Raw genomic sequence first — 14637 nt, 5'->3', positions numbered from 1 at the left:
TGGTTAGCTTCAATAATAGTCTACAACAGCAGGAAAGTCAACCTATAAAAGAGAGAAATTTGTGTTGGATGATACCATGCGATCCCCCTCAGTACTCTTACATACTTTCCTCACCATTATTAGGATAAACGGTATGTTGTCCACTATTGCTGTTAAAGCAAGTGCTTTTCAAGATGTCTGCATTTCATGTAGCAAAGTCTTCTTAACTCTCCCCACTTACATAAACTCAGAGGCCCAACCACAGAGGCAGTTCTGTTAGCACATTGTGTAGAGCACTAAAAGCAGGCAAATGTGACCGTACAAGGGTAGGGGGGAAATCATATAATCTCTCCCTTTGGCTTGGACCTATCTCTTGCTTCTTAGTCACAGGAACATACTGTCCAGTTTTGAAAGCATCTCTCTGTCAGAGGTTTAATGCCAGACAGTCAATTAAGGGCATCTAGCCTTTTCATAGTAGAACATAATACAGTACCGTTTTCTCTGCTAGCTTCTTTTTAGTGGTCTAGACATGTGGTTTAGTAATTGAAATGAATGCTTTTACTTATTAAAACATGTAGTCGTACCTTGGTTTTCAAACAGCTTAGTTTTCGAATGTTTTGGCTCCCGAACGCCGCAAACCCGGAAGTGACTCTTTCTGTTTGCGAACTATTTTTGGAAGCCAAACATCTGACTGGACTTCCATGGCTTCCGATTGGCTGCAGGAGCTTCCTGCAGCCAATCAGAAGCCACACTTTGGTTTTCAAACATTTTGGAAGTCAGACAGGCTTCCGGAACGGATTCCTTTCGACTTCCATGGTACAACTGTACCATATTCTTTTGGGAGCTTTAACTGCATGAGACTTAAAAAGCCCTGTTATAATGACATTTTTCTACACAAAGGTGATGGAAGTCCAATTGAAATTTATGTCTTGCCTAATGGGCTTAAGTGACCATGGCTTTCTTTGCATATCACATTAAATCAAGTATGGTTTAATGTGAACATACAGTGTGCTCCCCCTCCCTCCTACCAGGCTGCTGAGAAACAAGTGCATGGTTTGACTTAGTGTTTTGTCTTTCCCATAGGGTTTAGTGGTGCGTTGCGCCAGGGCACCGGCCTCTCAGGGGCGCCCCAGTGAGTGGGGGAGCTGTGCGGCTTTGCTGATGCTGTCCCCTTTCCCTGCACACCCACCAGCTGCGCCCCGCCAACCATATGGCTGGCGGGCACGCAGCTTCCCTCCCAAGTCTGTGGGGATTGCTCTCCCACAGTGGCATGGGGGAGAGTTGCATCCCCCCCCCCCGATGGCTGGCAGTACGCAGCTTCATCCCCCCCATCCATGGTAATTTGGGGCGCTGGGCAGATACACCCCAGCGCCACATCTGCTAAAGACTGCCCTGTTTATCTGAATCTGAGGTTACAGTTTGTTTCTGTCCAAACAAGCTATGAATGTAAAGCCAGGAACAAGCCTTGGTAATGGCTCATGGCTTGTTTGAGAGAAACAGACCATGAGTCTGGATCCAGACATAACACTTAGCAGCATGGCAGGAACAAGCAGGGAACGAAGCACCCACAGTTTCAGCCATGTTGCACCAACATGTTGTGTGTTTGGCACTAATGTGCAAACCAGGCTTGTAAGTTTAAGGCTCATTGTTTTCTTGATGTCAGTAATTTGTTGATGATCTGCAGCAACACAGTGGTTTTCAGGCTTTCTAACTTCAGGGAACTCTTTCCCACATTGATTTTAGTGCTATGGAACCCCTTTACATATGCTAAAAATATTTTCCAATGTGTAATATTTGTACTTGAAACTGATGGGTTACCATTGAAATTTGTGATGTTAGCTAAATAGGTTTTAAGTGTGTGTGTTCAGAGCTTACCATTCCCTTGGCAATGGAGTGTATAAATGCTGAGGCACTGAAGCAAAAAAGTTTCTACTGGGGCCATTTGTAATTTCATGGTAGAATATATTTAAATCTGTTAAAATATAATTAGCTTTTACTATGTGCAAATTAATGTGAACAAAATACAGATACCTAGGTATTAACAAAGTTAACTTCAAATTGTGAAGCAGCTGGAATTCAAATACTGGGGGGGGGGGGGCTGGGATCCAAGGGGCTGCAATTCATTCCAACACTTTCATTTCCAGATAAAGTACATGTTCCTTTTTTCAGTAAATTATTAAGAGGGGAAGAAGAGGAGGAATCTTTAACATGAATGTAATCCATCCCCCCAAAAGAGATTATTATTGTATCATCATTCCCTGTATAATCTCTTTTATTATAAAGTTTTTTTGTGATTTAGCTGGAATTTCAGGCCACTAATAGGCATAAACAGTAAAAAATATATTTAAAAATGGTTGACCATTTGAATGTTTTCTGCCAGAAAATGATTTAAAGATATACAAAAGCTGCAATCCTAAACACATTGAGTAGGAAATAAGCTCAACTGAATTCAGCAAGACTTTTGAGAGAACATGTATAATGTTGCACTGTTAATTTTGGAGCTATCAAACAAATTAAGAAAAGATGACACACTTGAACAGCATATAATGACAAAAAAGGATTATTAGATGTCTTGACATGCATCTAGTATATTCCCTGTGAAATGCATTAGCAACAAAAAAGTGTATTGCAGAATTCTGTTCTTATTTTTAGATAATAACTCTTTTTAACAGGAAACAAACATATTTAAATTCCTTAACATTTAATACATCTAAATTTTGTGTTCATCCACCTTCCATTTCTTGCTAATAGTGTTGCACTTTTCTACAATTTTGGAAAATCTTGGAAATCAGACCCAGGAATAATTAAAGCCACAGAAGAACAAAAGAAAAAGGTAAAAAGCAAAACAGTCCATTCTTGTTAATGGTTGAAGATGTTGTTTAGATTTTCTATGTCCACACTCAAAGTGTTTTCTAATCAAAGCAATTACAGGAAAGTGTCCCCCGCCCAGCCTCCCGCAGAGGGACACAGGGGGTTGCAGAGGAGACAGAGAGTCGCTGAAAATTGTTTCTGTCTCTGTTTTGCCAAGTTCTTCCATTTGAGAACATCAGAGGTAATTGTAGTCTTAAGCAGAGTAAATGACGTCAACCAGATATTTCTGGTGTTTGTTTAAAACTAACTCTCTCTCTCTCTCTCTCTCTCTCTGTGTGTGTGTGTGTGGATACACACACATTCTCTCTCTCTCTCTTACACACACACACACACACACACACACAACCCCTCAAGTCTGCATTTTAACTTCCAAGAAATAATTGTGGAAATAGTTGTGGTACCTTGAAGGTTAAGCCCAGACAGATTATTCATCACATGATGTAATTGTTTTTGGACCAGTTGAAAATGAAGGTGAAGATGTCATCCTTGAAAGGAAACCAGCATGTCCAGAAGAAGACTAGGCTGTAGAGTCTCCTTCCTGTGTATTGGGAGATATTAATGTATCCCAGCTATCCTCTTCATGTCTCCGCAGCAGAACATAGGGTGGTAGTAACAGCTGAATGCAAGGGGATTCATTTTTGAGGTTGGAAAGGGTATGCCTGTTACTGGAGTGGCCTAACGGCCCTAATGCTGGTGCAATCTTGAGAAGCAGCTAGAAACTACTGATCTTGCTGCTGGATAGAGTCCCCTTGTATCTTAGAGGCAAGTGGGGCAGAACTGAATTTCTTTGATGTGAATAAAATGGCATTAAGATCTTTTTGCCCAAGCTTGAGATGGTGTTAAACTAATCAGAGTGTGTTGATAGAAGTTGGGATTTCCAGTGGGGTAGCTTTTGCAGTAATAACAGCCAAGAATCTCCTGGCACCTTGAAGGCTAACAAATTGTTTTATGACATAAGTCTGTCGAATAGAGTCGACTTACGAAGCATGTATGAATATGGTTCTTAAATGATTAAATATTCTTATTTTTGCTTTTCTTCAGACAATAGTGGAACTTGCAGAGACAGGAAGTCTGGACCTCAGTATATTCTGCAGTACCTGTTTGGTAGTATGCTTTTTTGCTTACATGTAATTAAATTACCAATTTTAACATCATGTCTGTTTAGAAAATGAGTGTATTCTTTGACCTTGCGATATTCATACAGGGTATAAGTGAGCCTCTGCCAACTAAAATACTAAGCCAGTATTTGGGCATATGAATGCCATGCTTCCTAGGGATAGGAAAAGGCAAGTCCATAGTGTGGTTGTGATGGATCCAGAAGAAAGCAGGATATCAAAATGCCTTACTGGAGTCCCTGTCCCACCGGAGTTAGGACTCTGTATTCCAGTGGGATGTCCTTGACACAAGTTCAGATGGATTTGGGTAGAAGCTTAACTTAAAACACCCACAGGTTTTTATAATCAAAATACAGTGGCTCTCTTAAGTCAGTATAGAAATCTGGGCAGCAAACTGTTCCAGACCTTCAAATAGAAAAAGATATGTTCTAGATATGTTCTATGTGTGCTACGGTATCTGTTGCCACTCCCTGTGGTAAGACTTCCCACTACCAAAGTATTTAGCAGGAGCAATACAAGAGTTCCTAGTAATTCTTATGGTTCTTGTTGTTCCTATGTATCTTAATGACAACCCTAGATTAGAATCCTAAAAACAGGAGAGAGAACAGGACTGAATTGTGAGATTGTGACTAAATCAAAAAGTGCATAGATCTCCATCTGTAGAGCAAAACCATGAAAATACTTCCATTAACAACTTTAGATTAAATTTACAGTGCTATTGTAGATACACACACATCTTATACTGGATATTTTGTAGGAAAATTTAGTTGTTCAGTTTGTGATGTGTATAAAGTAAATATCAATGTTAGTTATTATCAACTGTCACTTAAGTAAAAGTTTTGCCTTATCTAAAACATCTGTAATGAAGTAAGCAGAATGTGCTTCATATAATAATGTTCTCAAAATATACAGGAATTGTGAGATTGTTATGATACATATTCCTATCCAGAATCTAAATTCATGCAACTCTGGACTCTTTAATATAAAACCTTTAAAACTAAATACCATATATCATGTTGCATAAATTATTTGATACTACAATGGTATTTAAAAACTTGTTGCTCTGTATGAAAATCTTTTAAGAACTTGAGATATGGTGAAAGATAAGTGTTCTCTTACTTTGGGACATTGATAAGATAGTCTTGGCTACAGATCTGAGTATTTTGTATTTCAGACAAATGTGTTTATTACTTGATAGATACACAATTTTTTAAAATGCAAATGTTAAATGTTGTAGGTGTCATTCTCAGGATAAAATGTATTTTGTGTGCTGACATTTGATGAAATGTTTTCACCTACAGCATTACAACAGTGTTAATGCTCAGTTTTTTCTATATGGAATACAAATTATTTATGCATCCACCCATAAGTAGCTGATCTAACTGCAGACAATAAAAATCACCAAAATACTTACTTAATATTTTGTAAACTGCAAGCTATCGTCATCAGTTTCTTTGATCTCTAATTCAGAGTTTCAGTGTCGGCAGTAAACAGAACAGTGGGAAATTCTGTTTTGCAATGGAAAGGAGAACTTTCTTGGGTTTCAATTTAATTGAGATTGGCTTTTGCAAATGCTGTAAGACATTTGTATAGTATATAAGACTTGTCTAGTGAGTGTAGGTGACAAATACAAAGCTTCTGTTTAGAGGAAAGTTAAAGTAAGGGAGGTATGTTTTTGCTAGGTGAAGCTAGAACTACAGTCTCCACGTGGTTACATTCTTAAATTCTTGGTATTATGACATGCATGAATAGTAGAAGCAACAACAATAGCAACATTGTGTTCAAAATTCATATTAAAGATTGATAATATGAAAAGCGTGTTACATTGTATGCATATAAAAATCTGTTGAACAGATACGGAAACCGGTGAGGTCCAAACACTGTGGTGTGTGCAATCGATGTATAGCCAAGTTTGATCATCACTGCCCCTGGGTTGGTAACTGCGTAGGTAAGTACTGATAAGGAATAGAAAATTCCATCGCCTTCAGCTTTCAATCTCAAATAGTATGTGCATTTAGCATAGCACGGTTTCTTAGTATTCATGTATTCACTGCTATCAGACCAAGAAGATGCCGAACATTTTTTATTCTATAGTTTAGAAACATAAGCAAGCTCAGCCAGCCTCTTGACCTCCAATGGTCTTCATCACTGGGAGCTAAAGCAGTATAGCAAATGAATACAGCAGAGAGCAGGGGGCAGATTTTTCATGTGAATGTTTGGTAGGTGATCTTGAAGCAAGTATGGTCACAAAACTTAGTGACTATGAAGATAAGACACAGTCTTTAAGCTTTGCATTTGAAGCACTTCCAACTGGATTCATCTCAACAGAATGCCTGAGCATTTTTAGAGAACTGATTTGTTGCTCTTTTTTTCTTTTACAGTTTGATGATGCATTAATGGTTTTATTGTGTACCACTTTTGTTTTTTTGTTTGTGGTTTATAAATATTCAAATAAATAAATTTCAGGGTAATATTAGTATTCATAAACAAATGAAATAGTTTTATTTTGGAGGAGAAAAGGTTACTGGGCTGAAGGTCAGCTTTATATTGTATATTTGCATATTGCATATTTATGCTCACTTACTTATTTACTTCTTGAATACTTCCTAATTCTTTCCCCAGGGGAGCTTGTGCTTTATTTGCAAAGCATGTGATGAACTGAATTGCCGTGCTGAAATACGACTCTTCTACTAGTCTTGTGGCAGGGAAAGCTATGCTTTATATATTCTGTATTACTAGAAACACCCTTTCTGGTCTCTTGTTAAAACGGCATTAAAAACAAATACATTTACTTGCATTCTTTCTTCTCAGGAGCTGGCAACCATCGTTATTTCATGGGCTATCTATTCTTTTTACTATTCATGATTTGCTGGATGATTTATGGATGTATCTCTTGTGAGTATTGTTTCCTGAACCATTTTCTTAATGCCTATTTTAAGTCCTACTGTGCCTGCAATCTGCATGTTCTGTGTGAACATTGACCTATACCTTTATTGTTGACCTATACCTTTATCCAATGATACGTATTTTTTAATTCCAGACTGGGGAATCCACTGTCACACTACTTACACAGCAGATGGATTTTGGACATATATTACACAAATAGCCACCTGTTCACCTTGGATGTTCTGGATGTTTTTGAATAGCGTGTTTCACTTCATGTGGGTGGCTGTGCTGCTAATGTGTCAGATGTATCAGGTAGGAGAAAGCACTTAATATGCAAACAAGCAGGGTTGCATTCAGCAGTGTTGCTCACTGACAGTAAAGCAGTAAGGCCAGTTGAATAGGGACAAGAGAACTTTAATTTCCCCACCCTTCCCCTTGCATACAGCCTCCTAAATCTGCTTCAGAGGGATGGGAGATTCTCCAGAGCAGATTTGGGGTTGAGGGAGGGCTGCAGAGGAGATGGGAAATCACTGAAAATTGCTTACCTCCTCATTCTGCTGACAGAACCCTTCCTGAGAAACCGGGGGTTAATTCCTTTGCATATGTGAGGATCTGAATGCATATTGAAACCCTTGGCCGTTTCTCTCTTCAATCCAAAGCATCAAACTTGAAATACACTTATTTCCCAAGCCTTTGGGTGCCACCAGGTTTGATTGCCAGCACTATGGAACTTGGTTGAGTTTGGTATACAAAAATGTTGAAGAAGAAAAAAGTGGCTAGTTTCAAATCTGTTTTCATGTATCTTTTATCATAAATGATCATGAGTGACAGAAACACACAGGAGAATAGAAAAGACTTGGCGTCAAGTACATATTGAATGCAGCTGTTCTGCTGGCAAGGAATTTGCATCACTGAAATGCAATTGACTGTTTTTACACAGTCAATAAAGACTCCCCCCCCCCCCCGGCAAGTTCAGAACACACAAAGTCTCACTAAAGAAATTGATCCAAGTAGCCATTAGTGTTTGGGGGTGAGGGTTTGCTTAGATAATGAGGGTCAGCAATTAAGACATAAAAAGAAGCAATTAAGACACAAAAAGAAACTATTGTTAACTGGGACTTCCTGGCATGTTCCCTCACTTGCAGAAATGGAGGAGTTAAGCTCTTTCTTATCTTGGATTATTAAAATATACTATGTTAATCCAACCACAGCCTATTTGTGTCAGTGTCTCAAAATAATAGGCAAAGTAATGTAACATTAACAATGTTTTGTCGGGTAGGAATAGGAAAATGTTAACATGGACAGAGTATAATCTTATAGTAAACTTTCTCTTTAGCAGGCCCAAAGTTACTGCTTGACTGTTTTTGAAAATAAATCATTGAACCTGTTAACTCAGTTATTATTAAGTTCATCATGGTTATGGTTCAGAGCAACCATCAGTATACATCCAGTGTATCAAAGAGGTTTTTTGTGCACTAACAGCAAACTCCATTAGCATCTTTGTACTAAGTTGTCAAAGGTGGTCTTGAAGTTACAGCAAATCAGTTCTCGCTTCAACCTTCACTTTCTGCAGGGATTGCCTATGCTATAGATTTCCCTATAGGGGTTTTAATAGTGCATCTTATTCCAGTGGGCTTTAAGTCACTAACCTGTCAGCTGATAGGTTCTCACTTCAAGGCCATTTGGATTCGCTGCACTATCAAGTTCAACAGCCAGTTTGCTGTGCTGTGGAGTACCCCATGGGAAGCTGCATAGCACAATCTATCCCAGCAGGCTTGCTAATCCCAGTAGACAGTCGATTGGTGGTGATAGTAAGTCTCCCTTGCTAATTAGCATTTGGGAAAGTGCTTTAAGGCTCCCTATTGTACATTGGCAGCTGCATCTCTACCTGCCCCACACCTGATGCATATATGATATCAGGTGTGGGCAGATGGACATGGTGGAACCACCTTGTGGACCAAATTGGGACCTGTGCCAGGCCTAATAAGACTTAGGGGCTGGAAGTTCCCCATGCCTCCTTTAGCGGGTTTATATACTACATCTTCAAAGATTCTGAATACTTCCCTTCCTCCATTTCTCCCAGATCTCTTGTTTAGGTATTACTACAAATGAAAGGATGAATGCAAGACGATATAAGCACTTTAAAGTTACAACAACATCTATCGAAAGCCCATTTAAGTAAGTACATAGATAAAGAAACATGGAAATGTGTTTATACAAACATACAGGTGGTATTCACAAGTGAGGGAAAGCTTAAATGGCACATGTGAACGGATTCTGTGTGCTGGGTTGTTTCCCCCCTTCCCTAAACGGTAGCCACAGAAGATGTGAATCTCTTTCCACATGTTCCCAGGAAAGCAGCTGAGTTAGGGGTGTGATCTTGATTGGGGAAACTGTTTGAAGGGTATTGAAGTATTTTTGTTGTATAATTACCTGCTCGGGGAATTTTATACAAATTGAAATGTGGACTACAACTTCCTTAAACAAATAACTGGAACATGAGCAGAAACACATTTCTCTTTTAGCACCCCCAAATTCAAAACAAAACAAAAAATCCTAAAACTAAAAAGCATACAGTTCATTTTCTCTCTCCCTCATGCATATGAGTGCATATGCAAATATTTATCATTTCATATTGTTCACATACTTGGATTCTCTTGGAAGCAATTACGCCATTAGTACTGACGTGCACAAAAAATCCTAGCTACCTAGTAACTTTCAAAATAAACATAATAAATGAAAGATTATTTCTTAGAAAAAAATACTTCAGACATCTGCTTTCTCTTTTCCTAATTTGGTCCCGTTTTCTCTTCTCTACGATCCCATTAATAATTGACAAAGACTCCTACTTCTTTCCCCAAACCTCTTTGTCCCGTTCACCCTGCCTTATTCTTCCTCTTGTGTATCTTTCTTACTTTGGAATTAAGGGCACCAATAGTATGATCAAACAGCAGCAATCTAATAACATCAGAAAGTAAAAGAAATCAGCAGTCTGGTTGCACAGGCTGCAGTTTCTGGACTGTCTTCGAAGGCAGCCCTACATATGACAGTTTTCCAGTAGTTGTCTAAATGAGGTTACAAAGGAGGAAGCCACTGAAGCCGGATTATCCATATTCAGAAGAAGGATATGGAGTGGGCCATCAGACAGCGCTATAAAGGCACTCAAGACATTGAGACCACTTTTGTCTCTGGCGATAGTAATTGATCCATGAGAACCCGCAAACCACAGACCTGAACTTTTAGGGCAGAGCTTTTTAAACCGTGTGTCGCAACACATTAGTGTGTCAGCTGCAATGTGTAGGTGTGCCATGCAAACACTCCCTACGCTCCTCCTGGGGAAATGGGATAGTTTAACCTCCAGTTTGTTATAAAACTGACTTAAAGGTAAGGGGACCCCTGACCATTAGGTCCAGTCGTGTCCGACTCTGAGGTTGCGGCGCTCATCTCTCATTACTGGCCAGGGGAGCCGGCGTACAGCTTCTGGGTCATGTGGCCAGCATGACTAAGCCACTTCTGGTGAACCAGAGCAGCGCACATAAACGTAATTCACGGAAACTGAATTACTGTGCTGCAAAATAATGCATGTCTAAAAAGTGTGTCACTAACAAAAAAAGTTTGGAAAGCTGTTTTAGGGGGAACATGACCATATCCAGAGACATAGAATATCTGATGAAATCATGATCATACCCTCACTTGTAGGAGTAGCCAGACTGTGCAACCACATTAGATATGTGAATTGTGTTCCATCAGAACCTTGAATTCACTCAGTTCTAGCCAATTAAACTGGGTATTTGTAATTTCTTACATGTGCTATGTTATCCGTCCTTCCCAATACACTAGGTCAGAAGTATTATCCCCGTTATAAAGGGGGCAGATAAACTGAAGCCAAGAAACCATAGCTTGCCTAAAGCTTCCTATTGAGAGTTTAGAACCCTGTGTGGCTTCTTGGTTGATAGCTGATGCTTTTCACTCCTCGGTAGCAGTGAATGTTTCTGTAAGTATCAACAAGCACAGTTATATGTATGGGGTGGTGGTGGAGGAAATCCTCCTTAATGTTGACTAACATCGTTGCACTTGCTGGACTAACATATATTTATGTAACTGTTTTTGTTTTGTATTTTTTAGCCATGGATGCATAAGAAACATTATAGACTTCTTTGAATTCAGATGCTGCGGTCTTTTTCGTCCTGTTATTGTGGACTGGACAAGGCAGTATACAATAGAATATGACCAAACAACTGGAAGTGGCTACCAGCTAGTGTAACACCCACCTCCAAACCTGTGAGCATATCGTATCTGAGTGGTGCCTGAAAATTTGTTTCTCTCAAATCCACATCCCTTGAACAGTAGCATGCTATGAATAGAGCTAACGGTGAATCTAATGGTACCTTCTCTACATCAGTTTTATTAACAGATGTAATCAAAGGACAGAATAAACTGCCAATCCTGACAACGAGGAGGAAGATGAGAAAGGGATTTTAACTGTCCTTACCGTGGGAATGATTCACAAAGACATATTCACGCCATTTTATTTCCTTTTAACTGCTTTCACAATGGAGCATGAGATTGTTAAAATACAAACATACTAAAGTCATGCTGGGCTGAACATTAAATATTTATTTCATAATTTGAACAATTTCATTGGAATTAAAGTCAAATTTTACAAAGCAGCCAGACTTTGAGATCAATGTATTATATTTCCTGTAATGGAATTTTTGTACAGATTTGCTATAGTATTATGTGCATTGAAAATGTGCATTCAGTACTCCGAAGAATCATGTGGTCTTATTGGGAATCCACCATAAAGCGTGAAGTTGTTGGAAGCAGGACACAGAAGGATGTTAGTCACAAAACTGTTACGTAATGTAATGGCTGTTGGCTGTTAAAGCTGTCTTGTTTCCGATATATTGAATTACTCGTAATAAGCCTTGTGTGAAGATGTATATTCGGGGAGGGTGGGTGAAGTTGCACAAAATTACATCTCTCTTGTCCAGTATAAAGCCCTACTTAGGTGCATGATACGACTTTTGAAAATTAGACCACAAACTAAAATATAGCATAATAATCTGCAAAAACTAAATAAAGACGTATAATATATGCAGTCAGTGAAATTCTGGTACCTAAGTAGTAGGTACAGTTCTGCATGATGTAGTCTACAGTCATTGGAGCGTTTGAAGATGTGCGAAGTCATGTAGGTGGAACCAAAGAGTGAAAGGACCAACTCTCAGTAATGGGGGGTGGGGTGGGGAAGGATATGACTGCAGTTAAATTAAATGTGGCTGCTGGAGAAGTAAAAACTGATTAACAAATAACTCTTTTGCTTTACATAAAATGATGGCGTTCAAGCTAAAGAAAGTTATAATTCCTTTGTAGCAGATTTAAGTGGGGGAAAAACATTTCATGGCTTCTTGGAGAAAAGGGTGTTTTCCCACTTGCCATTACCATAAACTTTTTGTTTGTCTCAAAGTTACCAGAACCAGATATATTTGAAAGGTAAGGAGTGGTATGAAGTTGCATTCCAGAAGAGTTTTATGTTGTTGAATGTGATGCACTGATTTTATGTTACAGCATTTCTATATATATTCCTTGTGAATTATTCACTGCTTCCTTAACTATTGTTTACAGAGAGACTTGAAAAATCTGTTAAGTTCTCTTTTTAAGTGCTGTAGCAACATAGTGGTTCGAGAATCCTGTGAGGGGGATTTGGGGAGGGGACCTTAATACAGATGATCGAGACCAGTGTAAAGAATGTTTATCTGTATATACATAATTTATCAAATAGTTTTCTCTTTGTGAGTGTGTGTGCGTGTGCGCGCGTGTTAGTATATTTAAAAGCTGCTCATTTCATTTTATCCAACCAAAAATGTAGGAAGATATCTAATGGGCTTGTTAGTAATGATCAATATTGCTGTTAATAGGCACTGTACCCTGCAACTTCACTGCATGTTTGATGCTTGGCAAAACTAGCATTTCCTGTAATATGCAGATTACAGGTATTAAAGCAATCTAGTGGTATTCCCGCCCCTTGCCTTAGTAAGAGGAGCAGTGAAACTGTAAATAGTTGGTGTTCAGTATTTTCAAGTAGGCATTTTCCCTCTAGCTCTTTCTTTGATCACCAGGTGTGCATAGTTTGCAAGTACCAGATATCAAGATTTACAGAAGTGCAACATTAGTGTACTTGAATGCTTAATACTGGAAAAATTCAACCTTGTCTTTGACACACTATTTTTGTGGGAAAGAGAATGAAGTTGGGTGCAGGGATGGCAAAAGAGGCCTGTGCCATTTTGTCAGATACAACTTAGAACTATAATAAGAATATATTATTCTTACAACATTTCTTGTAAACTTTAGTTTCAAGCTGAACATGTTTGAGCAGAGCCATCTATTTCTTATTTTACATTACATAGAGTTGACTCCCTTTTGGAGAAAGTGTAGCTCTGCAGAATCTCATCTGATGTTGAAAGCCCTCCGTAATCTATTTGCTAAATATATTTCATAGCTCCAGAAAAATCTGTATAACATACATCTATATTTCTTTTGCAAGTTACAGTAATGTGTACCATATGGATTCCTTGTACAAATAATTGTGTCCTTGATAGTGAAAATAAATCCTACTTCAGTTGAGCCAAAATACTTGGTGTAAATTTTGCTTAACTGTATGCTGCAAAATTGGCAAAAAGAAAATATAATGGAGTTAGAATTGCCCAGAAGAAAGTTCTACATCTGAGGCAGCTAGAATAATTCTAGTAGTCTGAAATACTGAGGGGTATTTTCTGAAATATGGCAGATTTGGGGTGGGGAGTATCTATGCAGCATTTTTTTTTTCTACCAAGAACTCTATTATTTATTGCAGCAGACCACATCATTCTAGAGGGCTGCATGAAAGTGATCCAAATATACCAGATAGATAGTCATTTATCTATTCAGAACAAGCAAATGAAAAATTTGTTTCTGCCCTAGATAGGCTATTTTCTTTTTTGCAGGTTTTAAGTTTCTCAATGCTCTCCTAAGTTGTTTTAACAGGTAATATGCATAAGAGCATCATTGTTTAAAACTGAGTATTTTTTTAATTTACCTTATTTATAACTGTGCCAAGCATTATTTTACTACTGTCAAAATGTTGATGTATTACATGGTGAACAAAATCTGTAAAATGTTTAATAAAAATAGCACTCCTTACATAAATTAAAATTGTCATTTTTTGTAAGTTATTAATCAAATAAATACTTGTCTCCTAGATGTTAGTATTTGTCTTTATTTCAGCAAGTTTCTTGTTCTCCTGCTCAGGAACTTACTCTCCTTAGGAGATCGGCTCCTTTTCTGCTAATTAGGAGGTTACTCCAAAGAGCCCATTGCTACCTCAGTAAGAAGACTAGCGGAGCATTTCCCCCCCCAGCATTGGAGTTAAGTAGTCCCTACAGCAAAACCTTACCAATTTTTCATGTTGGTGACATTTTGTAGACATGCATCATTTCACCACACAGTCATTTGGTTTTCCAGCCTCTGGAGGAGTGTGGGGAGCGTTCACGCAAAACACCTACACACTAACATGTTGTGAGACAGTTTGGAAAGCTCTGATCCACCAGTTATTCTTAAACCAACTTTGTACTTTCCCTCCTCCCCCAGCCTTTGAGAGCCAAGTTCATGCAGGAAGGCTTTAATAGCAATTATGCTCTACAGCAGGGGTGGGCTAGCTGAATCGAGAACTACTGGTCCAGGCCCTGCACTGCACCCACCTGATCACGTGGAGTGAGGTGATTCAAAGTTAAAGCCATGTCTCTTCTTT

At 38.6% G+C, this 14637-nt stretch overlaps 1 protein-coding gene across 2 annotated transcripts in view; it reads left to right on the top strand.

Annotated features, from left to right (window-relative positions):
* Nucleotides 1-12237, top strand: part of ZDHHC17 (zinc finger DHHC-type palmitoyltransferase 17) — a 46629-nt gene extending 34392 nt beyond the window's left edge. The window contains exons 11-17 of one of the 2 annotated variants that reach the window (XM_033163112.1): nucleotides 2688-2812; nucleotides 3892-3954; nucleotides 5820-5913; nucleotides 6777-6860; nucleotides 7006-7163; nucleotides 8935-9029; nucleotides 10977-12237. In XM_033163112.1, the coding sequence (XP_033019003.1) occupies nucleotides 2688-2812; nucleotides 3892-3954; nucleotides 5820-5913; nucleotides 6777-6860; nucleotides 7006-7163; nucleotides 8935-9029; nucleotides 10977-11115 (758 nt within the window). In that variant the 3' untranslated portion in view covers nucleotides 11116-12237. Of the gene's footprint in view, nucleotides 1-2687; nucleotides 2813-3891; nucleotides 3958-5819; nucleotides 5914-6776; nucleotides 6861-7005; nucleotides 7164-8934; nucleotides 9030-10976 lie in introns of both variants that reach the window. The other variant, XM_033163111.1, reaches the window with a different exon arrangement.
* The last annotated feature ends 2400 nt before the right edge of the window (nucleotides 12238-14637 follow it).

Source organism: Lacerta agilis, chromosome 10 (assembly GCF_009819535.1).
Source record: "Lacerta agilis isolate rLacAgi1 chromosome 10, rLacAgi1.pri, whole genome shotgun sequence".
Taxonomy (NCBI): domain Eukaryota; kingdom Metazoa; phylum Chordata; class Lepidosauria; order Squamata; family Lacertidae; genus Lacerta; species Lacerta agilis.
Note: the sequence above shows the minus strand (reverse complement) of the source record. Positions and strands in the feature narration are given on the sequence as shown.